A 20,549-nucleotide genomic window follows, 5' to 3' on the forward strand; every position below is an offset into this window, starting at 1 on the left:
AGTCGGTGAGAGCTGCATTCATCTTGGAAGGGAGCAACATAACTTTACCCATAAAGGGTAAGACGTTATTAGTAATAAAATTCTTCGCATTCTTTTCAGAAAAAGACGTTTCATACTGCAAGATGATATCCTAACAAACTAGCCTTAGATGGTTGGATTGAGTCTGCACAGTGCAATGCCAACATATCACACGTTCTCCTGATCAAGCAAAAATCAAAGTGGGACAAGCTGTCCAGTCCAGATTGGGTTATTTGGTCTAAAAATAAAGTTCCTGAACACCAATTTTATGCTAGTATGAAACAACTCAGATGACAACAGCCGATTTCTTTTACTATAAAGCAGGCTTAGTACCTCCACGTTACAATTTCCCAGCTCTTTCATTACAAGACCCTACTGTAATTGCTATGTACAACATCAAGTTTAAACTACTTGGACTGAAGTGGTTTATATTTCCAGGCTCTTTCAGCCTCAGATTCATTTTTTTGAAGGGAAGAAGGTGCACCACAATCTCAGCTGAAGCAATTCAGCTATATCAAAGACTGAGGCTATGGAAAAAATGTTTTTGTTACTTAAAGAGTCACAAAAAAAATTTCAGATGGTTTCGTCTTTGGAAAGGACTGACATCCCCAAGCCTTGGAACTGGGACTTGAAGTTTGGCAGGAGATGGTATTTGTGTCAGTAATATGCCTTTTGCCAACTTCCAAGAAAACATCCCAAATTTGGCCAACAACTACGAGCCTTTGAAGAATCTTAATTTTGCACACACTCAGCAAACATTTTATAGAGTTTACAGCTGAAATTTAAGAAGAATCTCTCCTTATTCAGTATTCCCAACTTCTAGCCTTCAGTTCACACACCATTCCCTGTGTGTAAAAGACCATGCTACGTCCCCTCCCCGCTCCTGCGTGTGACCACCCATGCAGCATGGGGAAGGAAGCGGTCTCATTCAAATGCAAAGGGGACAAGTATTTTACAGCTCTGGAAGGGAATTTGGCAACCAGAGCAGAAACCCAGCCTGGGGAGGGATGGCGGCAGTATCTGTTGCATGATCGGCTGTTGATTTAGTGTTTAAAAACATTGTAGAATAACATAAAATACATCAGTAATAGAGAACATTAGGTTGTAAAGTTCAATACTCAGATGTAGGAAAATGCCAGACCTAAGGTTGCTTTTGCCTATATAATGGGTATTATCTTTAGTTCCGTGATGATATACTACTTTGCCCCAGGACCTGAACTTGCAGTGAATCAGGGTTGTGTAACAACAGAGTGCAGGAGCTTTGCTTCATTTGCTGCAGGACCAGAAAGGTCTGCAACGAACAAACCAGAGTGAGGGGGGAAGAAACAGGACAAGTTCAACTTCAGGCAGGCAGCTGAGTCTCAAACCAATCTTCATGCTAAATAAAACCCATGAGAACTGTATGCTATTTCTGCCCATTTCATAAACAGACTTTAATTTCTCATCTTCTGGTTTGGCTGACTGGAAGTTTCTAGGGTCAGTTTTACAATGCTGCTGAGCACCCCCAGCTGCAAGCTGCACGGAAAGCGCTACGGCTGAAAAATAAGCCCATAGGTGTCTAATACCAGGCAGCAGGCCTGACCTTAGTCTTGCTGCGCTTCAGTTTCCCACATGCATGAGATAAATAGAGACGCAGTGCAAATAAATTCCTTCAAGATCAGGAAGCACTCTAGTACTAGAGCAGCAAGCAGCAGAGATGCTTATATGGAAATTCTCTTTTCAGAGAAGAGCTTGAATAGTGCAGCATGTAAGCCCTGGGGCCACACACTGAATATGAGGAGAAAACAAAATATTTAAAAGTTGCTCCTTCAGTGAGTGCTCAATGAGGCAGAGGATGCGTGTGTGGGGAGAATGGCATGCAATCATTTAGCTAAAGACTAGACCATCTCATATATACATGTAAGAAAGCCAAATTAAGATTCCACAAACAGCTTTGTGATGTTCGCTGACTTCTGAGTGTCAATTTTTCCAAGCATTATAATGTTTTTTCTCTCTCTCTTCTTAATTTTGCTTTCGTTGTTGGTTTCATCCAAATAAAATTACCAGTTCCCCAACAAATGGAATAAAACAGTCCTTTAAGATTTAATGATACTGGATGCTGAAAGGTGATAAAGAAATCTGGCCTCACCGTTAAAGAATACATTAGGCCTTCAAACATTCAGCTTTGCATCAGCTTTTAAATTCAAAGCCCAAACCTGATCTGTAAAGGAAGACTCAAATTTTGTAATCTCAATGACCAAGTCTTAGAGCTTCCCATTTACAAAAGCAGTGCTCATTAGCAACTATAAAGCTAACTCACTATTATTTTTCTGATGCTGTTTCTCAGACATTTATAAAAAAATTATTCATTCATTTTAGACTTGAACTCCATGTGAAAGTTGTAGATTTGGAAACAAGCTAAGGAAAAAAATTAGGATTTTGTCATTTTGACTTGCAGCTCAAGCTTAGAGCCTCACCTTCGTACATGTAAACTGTTTGCAATAAGAGCATATTCTTATTTTGGGCATTATAGTACGAACTCAGTTGATGCTTCTAGTTTTTTTAAATTATCCCTAACATAAACACTTGTCCTCAGCCATTCCAAAGATACTCAGTCCTCTGTAATACACAGGACTGTGTAACACAGAGATAAAAGATTGTGCCCTGCCTGCCTCTGGCAGTACGGTTACTGCAGATTAAGGACTCGTGTCTTACAGGAAGCTGAGTGGTGGCTCAACTAATCAAATTCAACAGTAGATTAGAAGAAGGAACGGGACTGAATTTGCAGCTCCAAGCTGAACCCTCTGTCATGACAAACAATTTGACAGGCACTGATCTAAATGCTTTGGGATTTGTATTTCAAAATTGAATAGCCATATGCTTTACCATTGAAACATGCCAAAGGCATCTGTTCTTTAACGGTTTCTGAAGCTTGTTTATCAGTGCATATTAATACACATTTAATAATTGGTTTAATACCCTCCTCCCTCACCCTCAAAGACTACCAGCTCCAAGAGAGTTTTAAAAGCTCCATACATAAGCTAGGTCTGAACTTTTATATATCCATGGACAATTCTGAAATGAAGCAATACAAGCAGCATACATAAACCATGCATGACGAGTCAGGATAAGCATTGCCATCTATCAAGCAATCTGCAGCAGAAGGCTAAAGATAAATGCACCTTCTTCTTCAACTTCTTCCTTCTCCTCACTCCTCCTCAGTTTTTCTTCTACACTCAGCCACCACAAGTGAGTTTCTTATCTTCCAGATAACAGGCTGTCTCTCAGCTGAATTCATGCTGGAGCTGTTCCCCTGAGGAAGCAGTGTGGTGCACCCAAGCCTGCACTTAGAGCATCCTCACCTCTGCCAGGCCAGTCCACACCCCATAGTCTTCCTCCCCTGGTAGGGAGCACCCCTTGCCATTACTTCCCCAAAGTTCTGGAAACAAGCTAGTCCTGACACAATCTTGGCATTAACTATGCCTGCTTATCACACTGATTCAACACTAGTCCCTTTAATCAGTAAAAGCGGTAACACAGACATGACACCCACCAAAGAATTAAATTAGCTTTTAAAAGGCTAACTTGTCTGACTGTTTCTAGACAAGACAATACCTATGAAGACCATGTTTTTACTGTGAATAAAGCATACATTAGAATATCTATCCAGGAAAAGGCAATTTAAGAAGAAAGGCTCTATTTCAAGTGTGATTTTGCTGCTTTGTTCTATTCAAATGGAAAACAGTGTTGTTGCTTATTATATTGCCACTTTCAATGTTGCTTAATTTACATAAAAATTAACTAGACTCTTCTTTTGCATGCATCAAGTATTCATGGTTAGCTATCTATGTATATTTAATATATTTCCATGTCATCATCCATTGCTAGATAATTAGTTCCTGGAACTCTTACTGTGTTTCAAACGGTGAAACATAAGATGATCTTATTTAACATCAAGTTTCCATTCAACAGATGAGTAGCAACTTCCCACTCATCTTCACCTCTTCTGTGTTTTGATACTTTTTTCTGATGTTTTACACTTAAAGGGAATGCACATTTCAGTTACTGAAGAGACACCTCATAGGCATCCAGTCTAACCAAGTTAAATGAGCATTCAACACAGACAGCTAAATGCTGACTTTCTCTCACCTCCTTTATATTACCTTTTCTCCAAGTCGTACTACCTATCCCAACATACTGGCATACAAGACAGTTACACAGAGGAAGCCTCACTGAGATTTAGAATAAACACATTAATATCTATTTGAAACACCAGGATTTTAAACATTCTTGTATACAAACACTATACAATGTTTTGTCTTGTACAACAACATATCCAACCACCTTATCCAGTACAGTCAGTATGAAATTTTCTACCAACTTCAACAAGTGAGGGATTCTGCCAGAGCTCGGAAGGCCAAAATGGACACTTAAAGTTATCTTAACCTGACCTTGCACCAAAGGCCACAGAAATTCCTGCAAAGGAACTTCTACCTTGTGATGAGATAAGACAGAACTGTTATATTAAAAAAAAAACCAAACAAACAAAAAAAACCCCAACCAAACAAAACACCCACAAAACTGTAAGATGTTTCTATTCTAACAGTACAGTAAGACTGAGCAATACTGAGGTATTGCAATAGCTCGGGCACAGGTTTGATAGCCATCTCCCTCCCTGTTAAGATACTTGAAGTAGTTTGCAGTTCTGGGATTAAGTTCCACTCACATCTGCTACTCTTGTGCTAGACACTTTGGACCAAATTTCATCTTTGGTTAGCAAGATGAGTACCTGCTGTTTGTTTGCTAGTGAAGGCTTATCCGTTCTTCCTTTCCAGACTTGGTGTTACAGTCATTTATTTCCAAGCCCAGACAAAAATTAATGAAAAAGCTCCAGCTGGACACCTTCCCCCAGGTCTCCGCACTCTGCCCAGCATGCCATTCAAGGTTCTGGTACTGACCTTCCTGTCCCTCACCGAGTTGTACTCACACATCCTCTGGCAGCTTTCCTCAACATGGATCTGCCTTCAAATCCGACAGATATGATCATTCAAGCTCATAACCCACTCAAAGCAAATTCCTTTTGAGAGCCACCAGCTGGCTGTCTGTCATCCAGAACGCAAGTTTGGCAGGGGGGTACCTTATTATTCACCACTGTTTATAAAACGGAGAGCAGCAACCCAAAGCTGCCTTGACTGCGTAACCTCCACCAGCCTCTGTTGGTAAACAAAAGGAAACTACTAAACTCAACCAACCTTACTCATATTCCTGCTAATTGAATTTCACTCAAAATGTCATATATGGGGTGCATTATTTAAACTGAACAAAAAAAGGAACCAAATATATCTCAGTAATGTTGAGATAGAAGTGTTACTATCATAAGTGCCTGCCGTGTGGCAAGAAATCGGATGCATCGATTCAAACATTATTGTACTAGGCAGCTGCCAGGCATCAGCACAACTAGGGCTGCCTGGGGTGGAGGTAGACACAGCAGAAGTCTCTCAGAAGCTGCAGAAGGGTCCTTCTGACAAGTACCTGATGTGGAGTGACTTTGTTGAGGGAAGTTAGCAAAGCATCATGTTTTTCATACTTGAGAGAGGGACCAATCCAAATTACGGCTTCTTTCAAGAGGGGAACAAGCTGAGCGTAATACACAGAAATGACTAGTAATTAATTGCACCATCGTCAGTGCCGGAGCAAGACTGCGGTGAAGAGTGCACAGAGAGTAGAAAGAAGAAATGTCCAAAAGACAAAATCAGGAAGGCTTGAGTTTTCTTAATTCCCTTGAACTTCAGCGTTGACAGAGTTTCTTCCCTCTGCTCTCAGATGAAGACAAGGAGGGAGTGACATGAGAGAGAAGGAACCTTAAAGAATTAACTCTGTCTTCTGCAGAATTGGTGAGGCCACTTACGATACTCTTTCAGGCCTATTTGAGGCACAGGCATCAGGACATGCAGAGCACAGAACTGCAATAATTTAGTGAAGAAGGATTACATGAAAGTGTATTTGGAGTGTTTACTGCAGGAAGGTGTAGGAGGAGATCCTTCAAAAAAATCCTGATAGTGTCCTAAACAAGTATGTGGAAAAGACTGAGAATTTGGATGATCTTGAGCTTCTAATAGTACGCACAGTAATTCACCTAAAAGATAAAGACCTAGCAGGGCATCAGGCTAAAATCTAAACAACATCATTCAGGATGGGGTACACCGGCAAAGGGAGCAAGTTCCAAAATTGCTGTGGGCTGCCAGATGGTCATCTCCATTTTAGCAGAATTGCATACTCTGTTATAAAGGCTGGACTAATTTGACTATTTTGACAAACACAAGTGCTCTGTCATCTGTGGTTACAGCAATTATAAAACGCTTCCTTGTCTATCCATTCATTGTCATCAACCTGCATCTGATGGCTTTCAATTAGTCTCTCTCAGCTCTAAGGTTCTGCTGATAAGCATCAGCTCCTCCGGACTGGATTGCTTCAGTCTCATTTCACCTTGGCCGATAAATCAGAACATTTGCAATCTCCATCTAAATTTGCCCACAAATATACTAATATAGTAGTTATTGCTCTTTGGGTTTGACCAAAGTAGACTGTTACGGAAAAACAACAGAAAGAATAATTTCTCATCTATGTCAGCATTTTGTTTCCCTTGTAACTTTAAGTAACTCCTTCGGTTTATTCCTATTTAACCAGGCTCCCTAGTGTATTTATCTGGTTCTGAACATTCTTTTGTATAATAAACACTGCTGAAAATAACATCTTACGAATTACAATAACAACCTAAGATACTTTATCCCTACACTATACTAAAAACAATTTCTGATAATAGTAATATTTAGGTACTCTCCAAAATTCACCAAATATTTTCAAACACGAAATTTGCTTCCTCAAACCTTTTTTTCCAATGAGTAAGAATACCTAGTTCTCAGAGTTCATTGTAATGCTAATGAAAACCTTTTTTCATACTGACTTAGTTGAAGGATATCCTGTCCTTCTGCTGCATTATTAATACTGCCAAACCACTGGAAAACTAAGTGCAAATGCCAATTCACTTAGTGCTATCATTCGGCTCTACAGAATTTTCCATTTTAGCTACAGCGTGTGCTAAGTAGCAGACAAAATATATTTTACATGCAGTTCTCAATAGCCTTTGTTTATCTTGTGACACAAGCCTGACCAGCGTATTGCTCATGTTCTTATTTGTTTATAATTGGTTTCTTAGTGTATTTATTTTTTTTTTCAGAAAAAGATTTTTGTGAAGTGTCATACTTCTGGGATTAAAACTATGCTGGTATTCCTTTTCAAGATAACGGCTCTTGATTTTTGTCCACACCAGATATACATACCAAATTCCATGGAGGAAAAGGCAACATGACATTTCTGCTCCATAAAGTAGAAGTACAATTTAGTAACAAAAATCAGCAAAGAAACATATCATTTGAAAATTAGAAAAACACTTTTGTGTTTTGTTGGGGTTTTTTTAAGAGATTGAAATCTGAGAGCTAGAAGATGCTTATTATGTAACCATGTTCAAATATCCTGTTTGATTCACCGTTTCCTAAGTGTACTCTGGATTACTCATAGATGTAAAACACATTATTGTATTTATAAGATACAGATTTGAGAATCTGCTGTCAGTATACATCTTCAAACCCCTCTTACTTCTTTCAGATACCTCCACTACTTCCATCCTTTCGTATTTGCCACAACTCTTCTATTAAATAAAGAAAATATTTTAGGAATGTGTTTCTGGATAGCAAAATATTTTGGGAAAACAACATTAAGATAACTGTAAAAGAATTTTTGAAAAATTTGAAAATTTTTGAAAATGAAAGGAACATTTCTGGAATTATAACCAGATACTCCCAAATTCCAGCTTTCTCATAGGAAGAAACTCAGTTCATTTCCTCAGGTTCACCCCTCTCGGGCTCTTCCAGAGAACGTTGCAGATTATGGAACTTGCTTTATTCCTTCATAGCTTTTTGCATAACCTCAGAGCCCTGCCGGTAAAAGGTCTCCATTCTAACATGTTTTTTCTTTCTTTCATTTGAAAGGAAAAAGCATGAAATACATTGTTAAAAGTTTGTCATTCTAAGCAAAGGAAAGAGCAGACTGCCAAAACACAACATTAGTTGTCTCACTCAAAAGCATACACCACAAGAGGGCTGCATTCAATCTCACTTTTCGAAATTCCTATTTCTCAGCATTTAGTTATGCAATCTGAATGTTCAACACTTTCCTTCTGTTTTACTTTGAAAAGATGAGGCTATTTGAGTTGTAGGTCAAGACAGAACATCCCAATAGTGGATCCTGGAATGTTTTCCAAGTGACATGTACCTACCCAGTTGAGTTCCTCCTCTCGACCAGCTAAGAGGAGGTAACGGACCTCTAGCAAGAAGCCAGTGAAATCATTCTGAACAACACTGCTACACTGGCTTGGGGATGCCCCAGAATATTTTGCAGACTGGGTGAGCTCACTTTGCTCGTATTCTGGACTAGTTGAAACCCATGTTGGCTTTTTTACCACAATCTCTTCAGTTTGGGTGTAAAGCAGCCCTAAGCTGGCCACAGTGCCTTCAGTCTGCTCAGAGAGAGTGGCAGAGTAAAATCACTCTGCTTATAAAAAAATCATGGGGGATATATCCTTGCTGCATAAATTCACAAAGACTAAGTAAGATTTGTTCTCTCTAACTGTGTTAACAAGGTTTTAGAATATGATGCTCGTCCTAGAGAGTTTGCCAAGACAGAAATTGGCCACCAAAACTCTACATATACGCAGCTTAGTATATACACAACATACCATACCTTACAGGAAAAAACCCACCATGTGAGTCATAGCCTCATTACATTCCATCAGCATTTGGCTGTTTGATTTTAATGAATTCTGTGCTGTCCGCTACTATCTAAACAAGAAGATGTGAAAAAGAATATGCTGCTGGTTGATTACAGCATGTTCTGGAATACAGAAAGGCACAAGACTGAAAGTCAAGAGAATTTATCCCTTCAAGAAGGAGAATAATCCTTTGAAAATGTTCTCTCCTAGTGTACAACACTGCTGTTATAAATCAGAAATTATGTATATATTTTAAAATTGAGTGCATGCTTACGTGCATGTCTCAGTGTGTAATGTCAACTGAATTCGTTAGCACCACAGGTAGCATAAATCCTGATGAATCTCCACAGCTTCTCAGTATGGTTTGGAATGTATTATTAACAGGTTTATTAAATATTTGCAATGCTGTGGACATGCAGAGTGCACTATTTGAGACAGCTACAGCTTAACCGCTACGTGCTTCAACAGTGCTAATATACCACTGAGATGGTTGTTTCAGATGTACAAAAACAAAATACCTGCCTCAAAAAGACATAGTCCTAGCAGATAGTATGTGAAGAATGGGAAGGAAAGAAGGAGCCATATAGCTGCTGAGCATATGTTTCATTTAATTCTCTGATCCATGCTACAAGAGCAGCAAAGCAAAGGGCTGACAGAGGAAGCCAGGCAGCTTTCAGGTCTTTTGGAAAGAACGCCTTTTTGGATAAGTGAAGGCAGAAGTAGGACTGGTTAAGTCACAGTGGTGCTGCTGACAGGATGAACCTGGAGAGCACTTAGGCAAAGAATCCTTTTGAGGGATGATTTTTCAAAAGCATCCAAGCAGATTTAAAGAACACTAATTCTTACAGGATTTTAAATGGGACTTATGTCCCTAAGGTCTGTCCTCTGTGTGTTTGTCTTTTCAACATCAGTACCCATAGCAACTTCCAGGCAACGCAAACGTGCCATTGCTCACAAATCCCAAAGTCTCTGGAGCATTTTTGAAAACGTTTCTCTTCTTCTTATTTATTGTTCATGTTATGCTTTTCTCCTAATAGATGTCCTTATTGTCTGTGCGATGCCAGAAACCATCAGGACAGGCTGGCTCCTTTCAGAGCAGCGCAGTGAAGGACCGGTGATCAGAACAAGCCAGCCAGAAGGTTGCTCAGGTCCCCGCTTCTGGAACTGTTTTATAATCACCAAGAGCACTCACTTTTATTGTTACACTGCAAGATCAACAATGACTACCAACGCAAACAAAATCACAGTTTTGCATATGTCTAAACATAGATGATACGCATTTCAGAGATGCTTATTTTAAGATGTGAGCATTAGCTTTTAACAGTATGAAAGAGGATTAGGGAGAAACACTACCATATTGAATGTACATTAAGAACAGTTCTCCAATGCTTAACTGGTAGCCATTCCACAGAAAAATGAATTTATGGGAAAATATATTCAAACCTTATATCTGTAATATACTTCATTATAACAGTTATCTCAGATTGTACAGCACTTCAAATAACTGGCATGGCACATGTGCAGAAAAGGGAAGCCCTTCCTATATCTACCAATGTTTGGTGAGAACATTGAGAACCAAGACCTTATTTCCTGCCCTCCAGAACCCTGCAGTTCAGGAAAAGGTTGACAAAATAAGACTCAAAGACAGCAATATTTCAGATTACATATAAGGTGATGAGTGAGGTGAAGAGTTGAATTTATGCCGAAGTTTATGTTTTGATAAAAATCTATTTTAAAAAGCATTTATACTCTACCACAATTTTTCCCAAGCTCCTCTGCCCTCTTACTGATACTGTTTTTCAGTATCAGTACCATAGCAACATCCAGGACTCATGAATGTGCCACTGCTTTCAGCATCTCTGGAGCAGAGCCTTGCAAATGATTGCCAAACTCAGGGATCTGAGTCAGCTCGGAAAAGTATGATGCTGGGCTAATTTTTGTACACCCTGAAAATAATGGCAGGGGATTGGGAGGAGGGCAAAGGGAAGAAAAGCTGAAGCTGCAACAGCAGAAAGGAATGAAAGAAACAAACTACTGAAGGTTTAATGATATATAAGCAGCAAATCTTGCAAGTAGAGGAGATTGAAAGTTTTATTACTATCTTACAGGTTTGGGGGCTATATCTGAACAACTTGAGGGTTCCAACGTTTCCAGTAACTGAAATGATACTCCACGGACCTTCTCCCCTGCCAGCAATTACTCATATAGAGAAGTGACATCAGGAATACACAAAATACATTTGCAGCAACTTTAATGCAGCTGGAAATGAAAACAGCTAGCATCTGCAAGAAGTGGAAGAGTGGGGAATCCATCAAATATGACTGAGAATCTCCTCTACAATGGAACTCTGATTTGGGATTAGTCTGTTCAGCCTGTAGATGCTGCTATTTTTCTAGTAAAACACATCAGGAAACGTCATCTCTTAACTGAAACTAAAGCAGTATTTTGTCCTGGAAAAAGTATGTTTAGGTCCTCTCTACTCAAGACTGCTTGAAGCAATTATCTGCCTTACTAATAAATAGAGCCGAGAAATGGGTATGCTGTGTAGAGCATCTGGTAATGCCACGCGAAATAAATAGGTATCAATACTATTCCTCTGTTTATAGGAATTAATTTCAATTTCAGCAATAACTAAATATGCTACCAATCCAACCAACATCACCTGCAAAATCAGGGCTCATTGGTTGACAAGAACGAGCAGTAATTAATAAACTTGAACTTTACCGGAGGCTCACCTATTGTCTCTCTTGCAGCCATAAGTCTTTAAAAATAACCACAAAGCTCAGTACTCTGACACAAAAACCCAAATCCCCTTGACAATTCTTACAGTATTCAGTATACTTTATTAGTATCTAGCACATCACAAGGATGTAGTGAACAAGCTCACAAAATAGACTGTTTGGTGTTTCGTGCAGGCTCAGGGGAGCACCAAGGGTATGGCAAGACCCTGTGCTAAGCTGACTATGCTGCTGTGAGTGACAGTATAGGAAAAATCAAACCAAATAAATATTCCAATCACATGACTGACCTTTCGAAATGCACACCCAGAGACATGCTGACCAAGTCTAGACCAGCAGATACACCGTTACACACATTCTCGGTCCACCGCCTAGCCAAAGTGCATAAACTATCAGAAAAACCTTATTTTAAAATATCTTGAAGAGGAGATAAACGTGAGATTAAAAAAAAAAAAAAAAAGCAGGAACATCTTTTCAATTCTGAAGAAAATAGTTCTAGTTTTTACTGAGCAATCATTTTTCCTGAACTCGTCTGTGGCCCAGCTTCATTTCTACATATGCAATCTGATGAGCTAACATCGTTCCAGGTCTCCAGTTGAAGCAATTAAAAAAGTCCACATTCGCCAAACATTACCACATCGCTACCACAGATACTGTGTATTCTGAGTTAAGGGAAAACAGTGGAAACCTCTAATACCACTGTGGGGTAACTGCTGGCAAATAATAACTTTTTAATATGGTTACCACAGCAACTATTAATAACCTGCGAGGAGGTAAACGGAAAATGATCCACTGCATGGTATATCTGCTTGTCACAAGCCATGACTCACACGTAAGAGAGTGTAAGGAGATTATTTCAGTAGATGGATCTTGATAGACTCAAGAACGTAAAACCTGAAATATTTCCAATGAGTACCGCAGATGTGTGGGTGACAAAACAAGCAACATGTCACCCTGCAAACGCTACAGGCGGTAGTAATTCTTACATGGATTCACCATAAACCCTTCAGTGAAAAGCTGTGCTCCCTTCTCAGAAGCAATGGAGGATGGAAAGAGGAAAGGATGGGGGCTGAGAGAAGAGAGTGGTTTGGAGAAAACCAAACCCTTCACAGGATGACTGAAGTGATGGACTGTTTGCCCCAGAGGTGGGGAGAGTAGCACAGAACACTGCTCCAGTGAGACATGAAAGAAGAGACAGCGACAGAAACTTCAACGTGTACCAAAGGCCAGAAAATATCTAACAGAAAGCTGGTGCTCATTCCGAGAAGTACATCAGAGCCCATACATGCAGATGTTTGCAAGATATGGTAATCATCAACGATTAACACGATTCTGGAAAAAGTCAAGCTGCCCTTTCCCATGTTCCAGATTACAGAGACAACTGTCAGCATTCGCAATAAAGCACAACAGCCCGCACCCGATTTTCTGCATTGCTGAATTTCAGAAACACGCCTAGCGATAAAAGTGTGTTTTTGAACAAAGGTCTTTCGTTTTTTTAATTAACTAATTTATTATGAATTTTCTACGAATACACAAAAGGCATAAAAGGCATGCAAGCTTCAATTTACATACTGATATTTCTATGTCAAAGGCTATGCTATTTAATGCACAGGATCCAATTCTCATAAAAGCACAAGTTCAAGTATAACGGCAACCAGTGAAGCTCTAATACTGCATTTTCCGCTAAAAAATTGCTCAAAGCTCTTTCACAATAGCTCTGTAATTTCTGAGTACCAGTCTACTTGGTAACATGACTCTGGGAGGCACACATGCACAGAGAAAAGAGGGAAAAAAAAAAAAAAGGAAAAAAAAATTGGGAAGAAAGAATTTCCTTGCATTGAGGAACGATGGTTTAGAGTTGCTGCTTAATCTCTGCAAATCTGACAGACATACGGGTGAAATCAGTTGATTGAGGCCCTAAAGTTAATGCTCATGTGGCCACTTATATTTTCCTATTTCCAAAACAGACTGGTTTTGGTTTACACGTGCACTGAGCAACCAGCACAAACAGGCGAGAGCTGCTCTGAGAGATGGCAGTGCCGGTCAGTGTGCAAGCTCTGGCCTCGCCAAAACCCACAGAAATTTTGGCAGTGGCCCAGCATATCGTTCTGGGAGTCAGAAATCTGTTCAGTCAAAAAGAGGGAGGCTAGCTTTCATTAAAACAACAGATCTAACCCTTACTGTCATTTGATGTGGGGCCTTTCTATGTCCTGTACCTCTGTTACACAGAATACAAATTATGCACGAACCTGAAAACTGCTGAAGTCCTGCTTATGCGGTTCAGTTTGAGCACGTAAAACCTCCAAAGGTAATTCAGCAGACACTTCTGTGATCAAGACCCGCACGCCTCACCCAATATTTATGTGAGGAGGAAAGAAACTTTGTGTATCAAAATAGAAAGCAGTAGATTTAATACGTGCATCCATTCATTCATACACCCCGCCCACCACAGCCTGAGCATTTAAGTCAATGAGCAGAGCTATTACAGACCTGAATTTTATACCTGCATCAATTTTCCCTTTAAAAAACCCCAAATATAACACACTTGGAAATTGGTATTACTTTGATTTACATTCGAAAGAACGCTTGTAAGCTGTAGGTGCTTCGGACATAACTGTGCAGGGAGTAGAAGCGTCACCTACACCAGAAGACAAGCCTTTGGTAGTATCACGGTAGCATTCCTCATTGACATTCATTCACTCATAAAAGCAGCCTCCTGCCTCTCTCTCTTTCAAAGTCAGAGTAAGAAAAAAGCTCCGGGAGCCAATATACTCTGGCTGCTTTAAGTTGGAGGGTCTTGTTACTGAATTACTAAATTGAGAGTCTCAACTTTAAACACCCTTTACACAAATACGTCAAATTTGAGCACCTTGGCTCATGTGATGATTGCAGGGCTCAAGACAGAATCATCTCCTAAAGACGGTCCATAAGCTATTTAGCGCTTTATATGGGAGCTTACTATATTCTCCATGCATAGCAAGGACATCCAGATACTGCTTACAAGGACCTGCTGCGTAACTCTTTGGCTACTTCACACCCCAGCGAAGGTGAACTAAACCGTATGTGTCAGCTTTCAAGAACTGCTGATCGTCATCATCTCCTATTAACTGTCTTAGATATATATTAATCTGCAAATCGCAAACTGTCTCCCTAGATTATTAGCTCAAAAGTGCCATATAAGCACATTGTACCATAACCCAAATAAATGGCATGAAGAGTTAAGTACATAAATACGCATACATGGATACTATCGCTCCCAGAAAAGCACACAGAATCTACATAATAGTCAGTGTCACAGGACTAAAATATTTACCTAGATATATATATAGCTATCCTGGATTGAACACCTAAATACAATTTTCCTGCCCTAGCAATGAAACAGGCTGGGATACTTGCATGCAGTTACTGAAATGCTGCACAACTGTAAAACTCAGGTATAAACAGTAGAAGACACAGACTGGTTTCTGATTGTGTATATAAAGACTTGTGTGTACTTATTTTGGGGCAAAACTATCAATTTTGAACCAATCATGGAAACAGAATGAGAATCACAGTAAGTATTTCTTTCCATCAGTAAGGATATGCAATGAAGGCAAGCATGTTAAATTTGTATCTTTTTTTATTTTAGGATGCTGCAGTTGGCAGCTGTTATCTACAATATTTTTTTCAGTTGGCTAATTATGAACCAGAAATAAATTTGAAGTTGAAATACTATAATAAGGCAAATAATCCTGACTCTTCATCATACTGTAAAACCAATAAAATATAAACCCCGTAATAGGAACATCCAGTCCAATGTATCCAGATATTAAAGACTGTTGACGGATATAGAGGAAGTGTCATAAAGGGGTCAGTTAAAATTTAATGTTGGCAGAAATGATTGTCTGCAAAAGTATGAATAACCTTCTAATGATGGTTTAAAACTTTAGTTCTGTCTTAACACTTACTGTTTATTTAGTCCTGAGAAAATACTTAAAAGCCATGAAGCAATTTTAAGAAAACATTCGTAAACAACTATTTTCTCTTGACAGACTATTTGGCTACAATTACAGATATTATGCCAAGATAATATATGTAATTCAATGAATCCAGATAATATTGAATCAAATCAACTAGTATTATTTTCCATCTCTTTGAAATGGAACATTCAAGCCATCTGAACTTTCAATGTCATTTGGCACTTCAGAAAAAACTGTATAAAATACAACCAGATCTGAAAACCTATACTTAATTTCTGAGTAACCTCCTGACCTTTCATAGAAGGATCTCACAAACTAGATCTTCAAGAGCATTATATAAACCATAAATGTTTTCAATTAACATTGTTAAAGGCATGCTTATATAAAAGTCTTATTTAAATTCCTGCACATTTCTGTCATTTTCAAAGTCCCACATTTTGTAAAAAGAGATTATTTGCCTTAACACAAGTTCTGCCAAAAATGACTCCATAGATAACATCTATTCAAAGTTTCAGGTTTAAAAGAGGATTAAATATGATTTTAGGAGATGGTTAAAGTGAGATATATGATGATGAGTTAAAAAAAAACGTAATGACCCATCTTCCATTTTGGTGTCTAGAGTTCATTTTCTCTTGCTCATTCACATGTTCTGACTGTCTTTCCAAAAGTGCTCACCTTTGTTCCCCAAAGAAGTACAGCATAAAGCTCTAGTAATTTTTCACCAGGTGCTGATTGAAACCAGGATTCATAACAGCTGAGGCAAGACAAATGATATACTTGATCAAGTGAACAAAATTAGAAAGAAGCAAATCAACTATTTTATTTCTCTTTGCTTTCTATCGATAGCCAACTAACCAGACGTGATAGTACTTGGGATTGCAGTGGTCACTTTGGTCAGCAAAGGTTTGGTCTTCCACAGGGTAATTCCTCTGGCTGCCATGGTAAGTGATCAAAGTGATCAAATGTGCTTAAGCACTGAGAAAATGTATAATTAATAGAGCTCATACACTTTCTTTAAGTATTTTGATAGACTAAGGCCAAAGTGTTTGCAGAAGCAAACTTTAAGGCACGCTAGGAAAAAAAGCTCGTGCTATTTTGAGTAATATGCATCAGTAAAGATTAATGAAGAATCTCACAAACCTGCTTTATCTGTTGCAGAGACTGTCACAATTGACTAGAAATTCAATAATCATTCCCAAGAAGGATGATCTTCTTGCAGGGGTGAAAAATGCATGTATTTTGTTAATCTATATATAGCCTAAGTATATTTAATACTTTTCCATCTTCATTAATCCTTACTGAAATTTTTGTTCCTCTCTTACTCACTTCCACATCTTCAGGTAACACTCTATACTGTGTATCAGATAGCAAGCTGACCTTATCCAGCTACCGTGCGGTCTTTCCCTCCTTGTGTTCTTATGTCTGTACTGTATTTTCTCTTACCACGCACAAACAATGACATTATATTAAACCATCCTACTTAAAATTATTATTGAGCCAAAGGAACACACTTCTCCAAAAATTAATGCTGAATCAAATTTATGTCCTTCTCTTGCTTAAAAAACAGCAACAACTGCAGTCCTTATTCTCCTGAGTCTATTATTAATTATCCATCTAAAGCATGTTCATAGCCTATGTTTACTCTTGGGTGATTCTAAGGTTTATATGAATGAGAAAACAGTAATGTGATCATTTAAAAGTAAAATAATATTTTCACTGTCTTGGCACTTGAGCATAATGAAAGGAAAAACCAGTCAGCTTTTACCTGGGTTTCTGTTTAGAAGAGTCAGCTCAGGGGGTAAGAGCTATCACTCATTAAGAGCTAGAAGGTGGAAAAAAAGGTGAGACTCAAAAGCCAATGAGATGTATTGCCTAAACAATTTTTATTGCTTTTTGGTGGAGGTTACATAGATTTTTTTTTTCTTAGCTCCCGTAATCTCAGCAATGCCTTAGAAACGATCATAGCAGCATTAGGGGCAAAAGAGATCAAATAGTTGAAATAATGACCATATAAGAGCGAGAAGCCAGCCAGAGGAATTTGAGAGTTGGTCAACACTGGCAAAAATCCATTCGCGTGGTTCAGATATTTTTGCCACCTATGGAAAGCAAAGGACTGATAACTGCTCAGATTATGCTGTCAGGGTGCAGATAGTGCTTCCTCTAGGAAGAAACTCTCCTGCAGAGATACAAGCAACATCTTACTGAAGGTTATTTTTTCCTGATTCTTCATTTCCTATTCAGAAGGGTTCCTAATAGTTATTTTTATGTAATAACAGCTAATTCTTTCATGCTACAGCTTGCGATGCATGGTTCTTGCCAAATTAAATTCATTTTTTCAACATTCGAAAAGCAGTTAAACTTCTAATGACATTTTCCCCCTCTCTTCATCAACCTATTTTTGGAGCAGAATAACGTACTCAGGCCTGAAGTAAAGACACTTGAGCCTCAGGAATGGAAAACAGCCACGAGCCAAAATGCATTCACAGGAGAGCTATAGGGCAATAAGGTTGTCAACTATGCACAAAAATACTTTCAAAGACGTAAACATGATGTTAAAATCTCCACCACTCCCTCCTGCATGTTAAAGTCACACACACTGCTTTGTGCTTGCAGTTATGAGCAGGAAAAAAAGGGAACAAGTCTATTTTTATGATTATTGCTACTATTGTAGCATTAGGACAGTCTAGAAACAGGGACTCATGTTAACACCATATCCTTAACAATCCTGATTTTCTTTATTACTACTCCTATCAGAAATTAGAATTGTAAAAAAAGGCATTTTATTAGTATAAATAATAAGTGAAACCAGAGCAGCACGATAACGCTACGTACCAACGGTGCCATCTGTATCTGAAAATCTACCTGGACATCTATATTGTACAGATGAAAATATATATATATGCAGGTATATAATATACTGACGTGTTTTAAAGTCAAGCAACTACAGTTAGGTTGTCCATAAAAATAAAACATTTCAACACAAATGGTCTGTATTTGGCACACTTGCAAACAATTGAAAACCAACTCTTAAATTAGTAAGTAATAACTAAATATTTTTAAATGCTAATTGAACTACCTTCTCACTCATAATTTACTACATAATAGCACACAGTCATAATATATATAGCTTAAAATGCCTATCAAGGTACCCAATACCTAGTAAATTCAGTGCTAAAGGGACATTAATATTTCACACAATATTTGCCTGCCTTAAATCACAGTAGGACTTAAAAGCATTTGAAGGACTGGACAAAAAAAAAAAATCATTAGGAACATTTTTGTTTTTTCCCCAGCTTTGTATTGCATAAAATCAGTTAATCAGCCTCAAATATTTTCCTTTTTATAACCCAATAGCCTAATTTGCATAGATCTCTCATACAGCAATAGAAGAGAAAAGCATTTTTATAAAATCAGAAAATGACTCTATAACCATAAAGCTCATTTCTGCAGCAAATACAGAATCTTTTTTTTTTTTTTAAGTTGATAATATTTCAAGTGGAAAACATTCCCTTAACTGAAAATTTATTCTAGGCTAGAAGTATTATTATGCATTAGGTTAACCTAGTGCTGAAAAGTTTTAAGTAAAACAAGCTTTTGAAATTGTGTACGTGGCAAATTTTTTTTACCACAGCAAATTGAGTAATAAACATTCAAGATAGATGAAAATCTAAGATGTCCACCACTGAATGTCCAATAAAAATAAGGTCAAATAGATACATGGTCCAGCTAGGATTGTCCAGCTGGACAAAATATGGAAGTGTTTACGGTGATTTTAGGATATCTGCTTAGCAGGAATCGGGCAAAATGCAAGCCAGCTCTGCTCCTAAAATCCAAACAAGGATTCCAACAAGGGAAAAAAAAACCTACCAGCAGGCCCTTCTTCTTTTTAATAATCTCAAACTCCTTCCTTTGGCAGTCAGAATAACCAGCATGTGTTAAAAGATCTAGAATCGCTCTTCCCTGAAGAACTAGCCTATAAATAAGTCACTTCATATCTACTGTACATGTTTATTTTCTTCAACCATACATTCGTATATCCTGCGAACATTCACTTATCTGTGATTGAATCACTGCCACATCAGCATCATTTAATGGTTACACTGTTATGGCCTCAAACCTCATCGAAATGCTCATGCCCAAGACAACCCACAGACGTCTCAATCTAACAAGCAATCACATCTTTATACTCTGTTCCCCTGATAATAGGGACTCGATCTCTACCCCCAGATTAATACAGGGATGGAAGACCATTTCTAGGTAAAAAGCAAGTGTCATGCATCCTCTTACCCACCACTCTGCCAAGCAGCACAACTCCTATTTTACGCAGCTTCTTCAAGTCACCAGTTCTGAAAAAGCTGGCAGCACTGGGCAGTTGACTTGCTGCAGCTCCATACTGCTGTGCATTCCCCTTGCCCATTTAACATAGCAACTTGTTGTCTCAGCTCTCAGACTTAAAACCAGAAGCTTTTCAGAGAGGGCAGTGTTATACATGTCTGTGTGTTCGGTGTCAACCACCCAGCTGGGGTTGAGGACTGGGACAGACAATAAGGCTGAACTTCCTTGGGATCTTTTCCATTATTTTTCTGAGGTAGACTGCTAAACAAGCTACAATATTTAAAAAGAAAAAAGTGAAAATGTTTTCATCCACCGCATATCTCCTGATGATATTAGTATCTGTTAGCAGTTCCCTCAAATCTCTCCACGTTACAATCTTTTTAAGTAGGGTTGCAAACAAGGACTTTTTTTTCCTGATCAGGATACATAAAAGTTTTTCTGAAATTACTTCAAGCAGTTTTGCGAACATCAGCTTCTACAGCTTGGGTGAGATTTGTTATCTTAAAGGAAAACAACATATAAATACACAGCAGGATTACCTTCCCTTAGACGCTCAACCACAAAAGTGAATCCAGTAGTTCGCGGATGTAAGACGTACTCGTATTTTTGAAGTCCGTTCTTTTCAGCGAATTCATTACTGCGGGTTTTGGTATTGGCTGAAGGAGAGAATAAAAAGCACCATTTTCTATTAGT

The 20,549-nt window shown here is 38.5% G+C and overlaps 1 protein-coding gene across 6 annotated transcripts in view; it reads right to left on the reverse strand.

The window, feature by feature from the left end:
* Nucleotides 1-20,549, reverse strand: part of LCLAT1 (lysocardiolipin acyltransferase 1) — a 120,378-nt gene that overhangs the window by 32,788 nt on the left and 67,041 nt on the right. For all 6 annotated transcript variants that reach the window (XM_075496550.1, XM_075496549.1, XM_075496548.1 and 3 more), the window contains one exon: nucleotides 20,396-20,512. In XM_075496550.1, the coding sequence (XP_075352665.1) occupies nucleotides 20,396-20,512 (117 nt within the window). The remainder of the gene's footprint in view (nucleotides 1-20,395; nucleotides 20,513-20,549) is intronic.

The sequence above is a fragment of the Mycteria americana genome, chromosome 3 (assembly GCF_035582795.1).
Source record: "Mycteria americana isolate JAX WOST 10 ecotype Jacksonville Zoo and Gardens chromosome 3, USCA_MyAme_1.0, whole genome shotgun sequence".
Taxonomy (NCBI): domain Eukaryota; kingdom Metazoa; phylum Chordata; class Aves; order Ciconiiformes; family Ciconiidae; genus Mycteria; species Mycteria americana.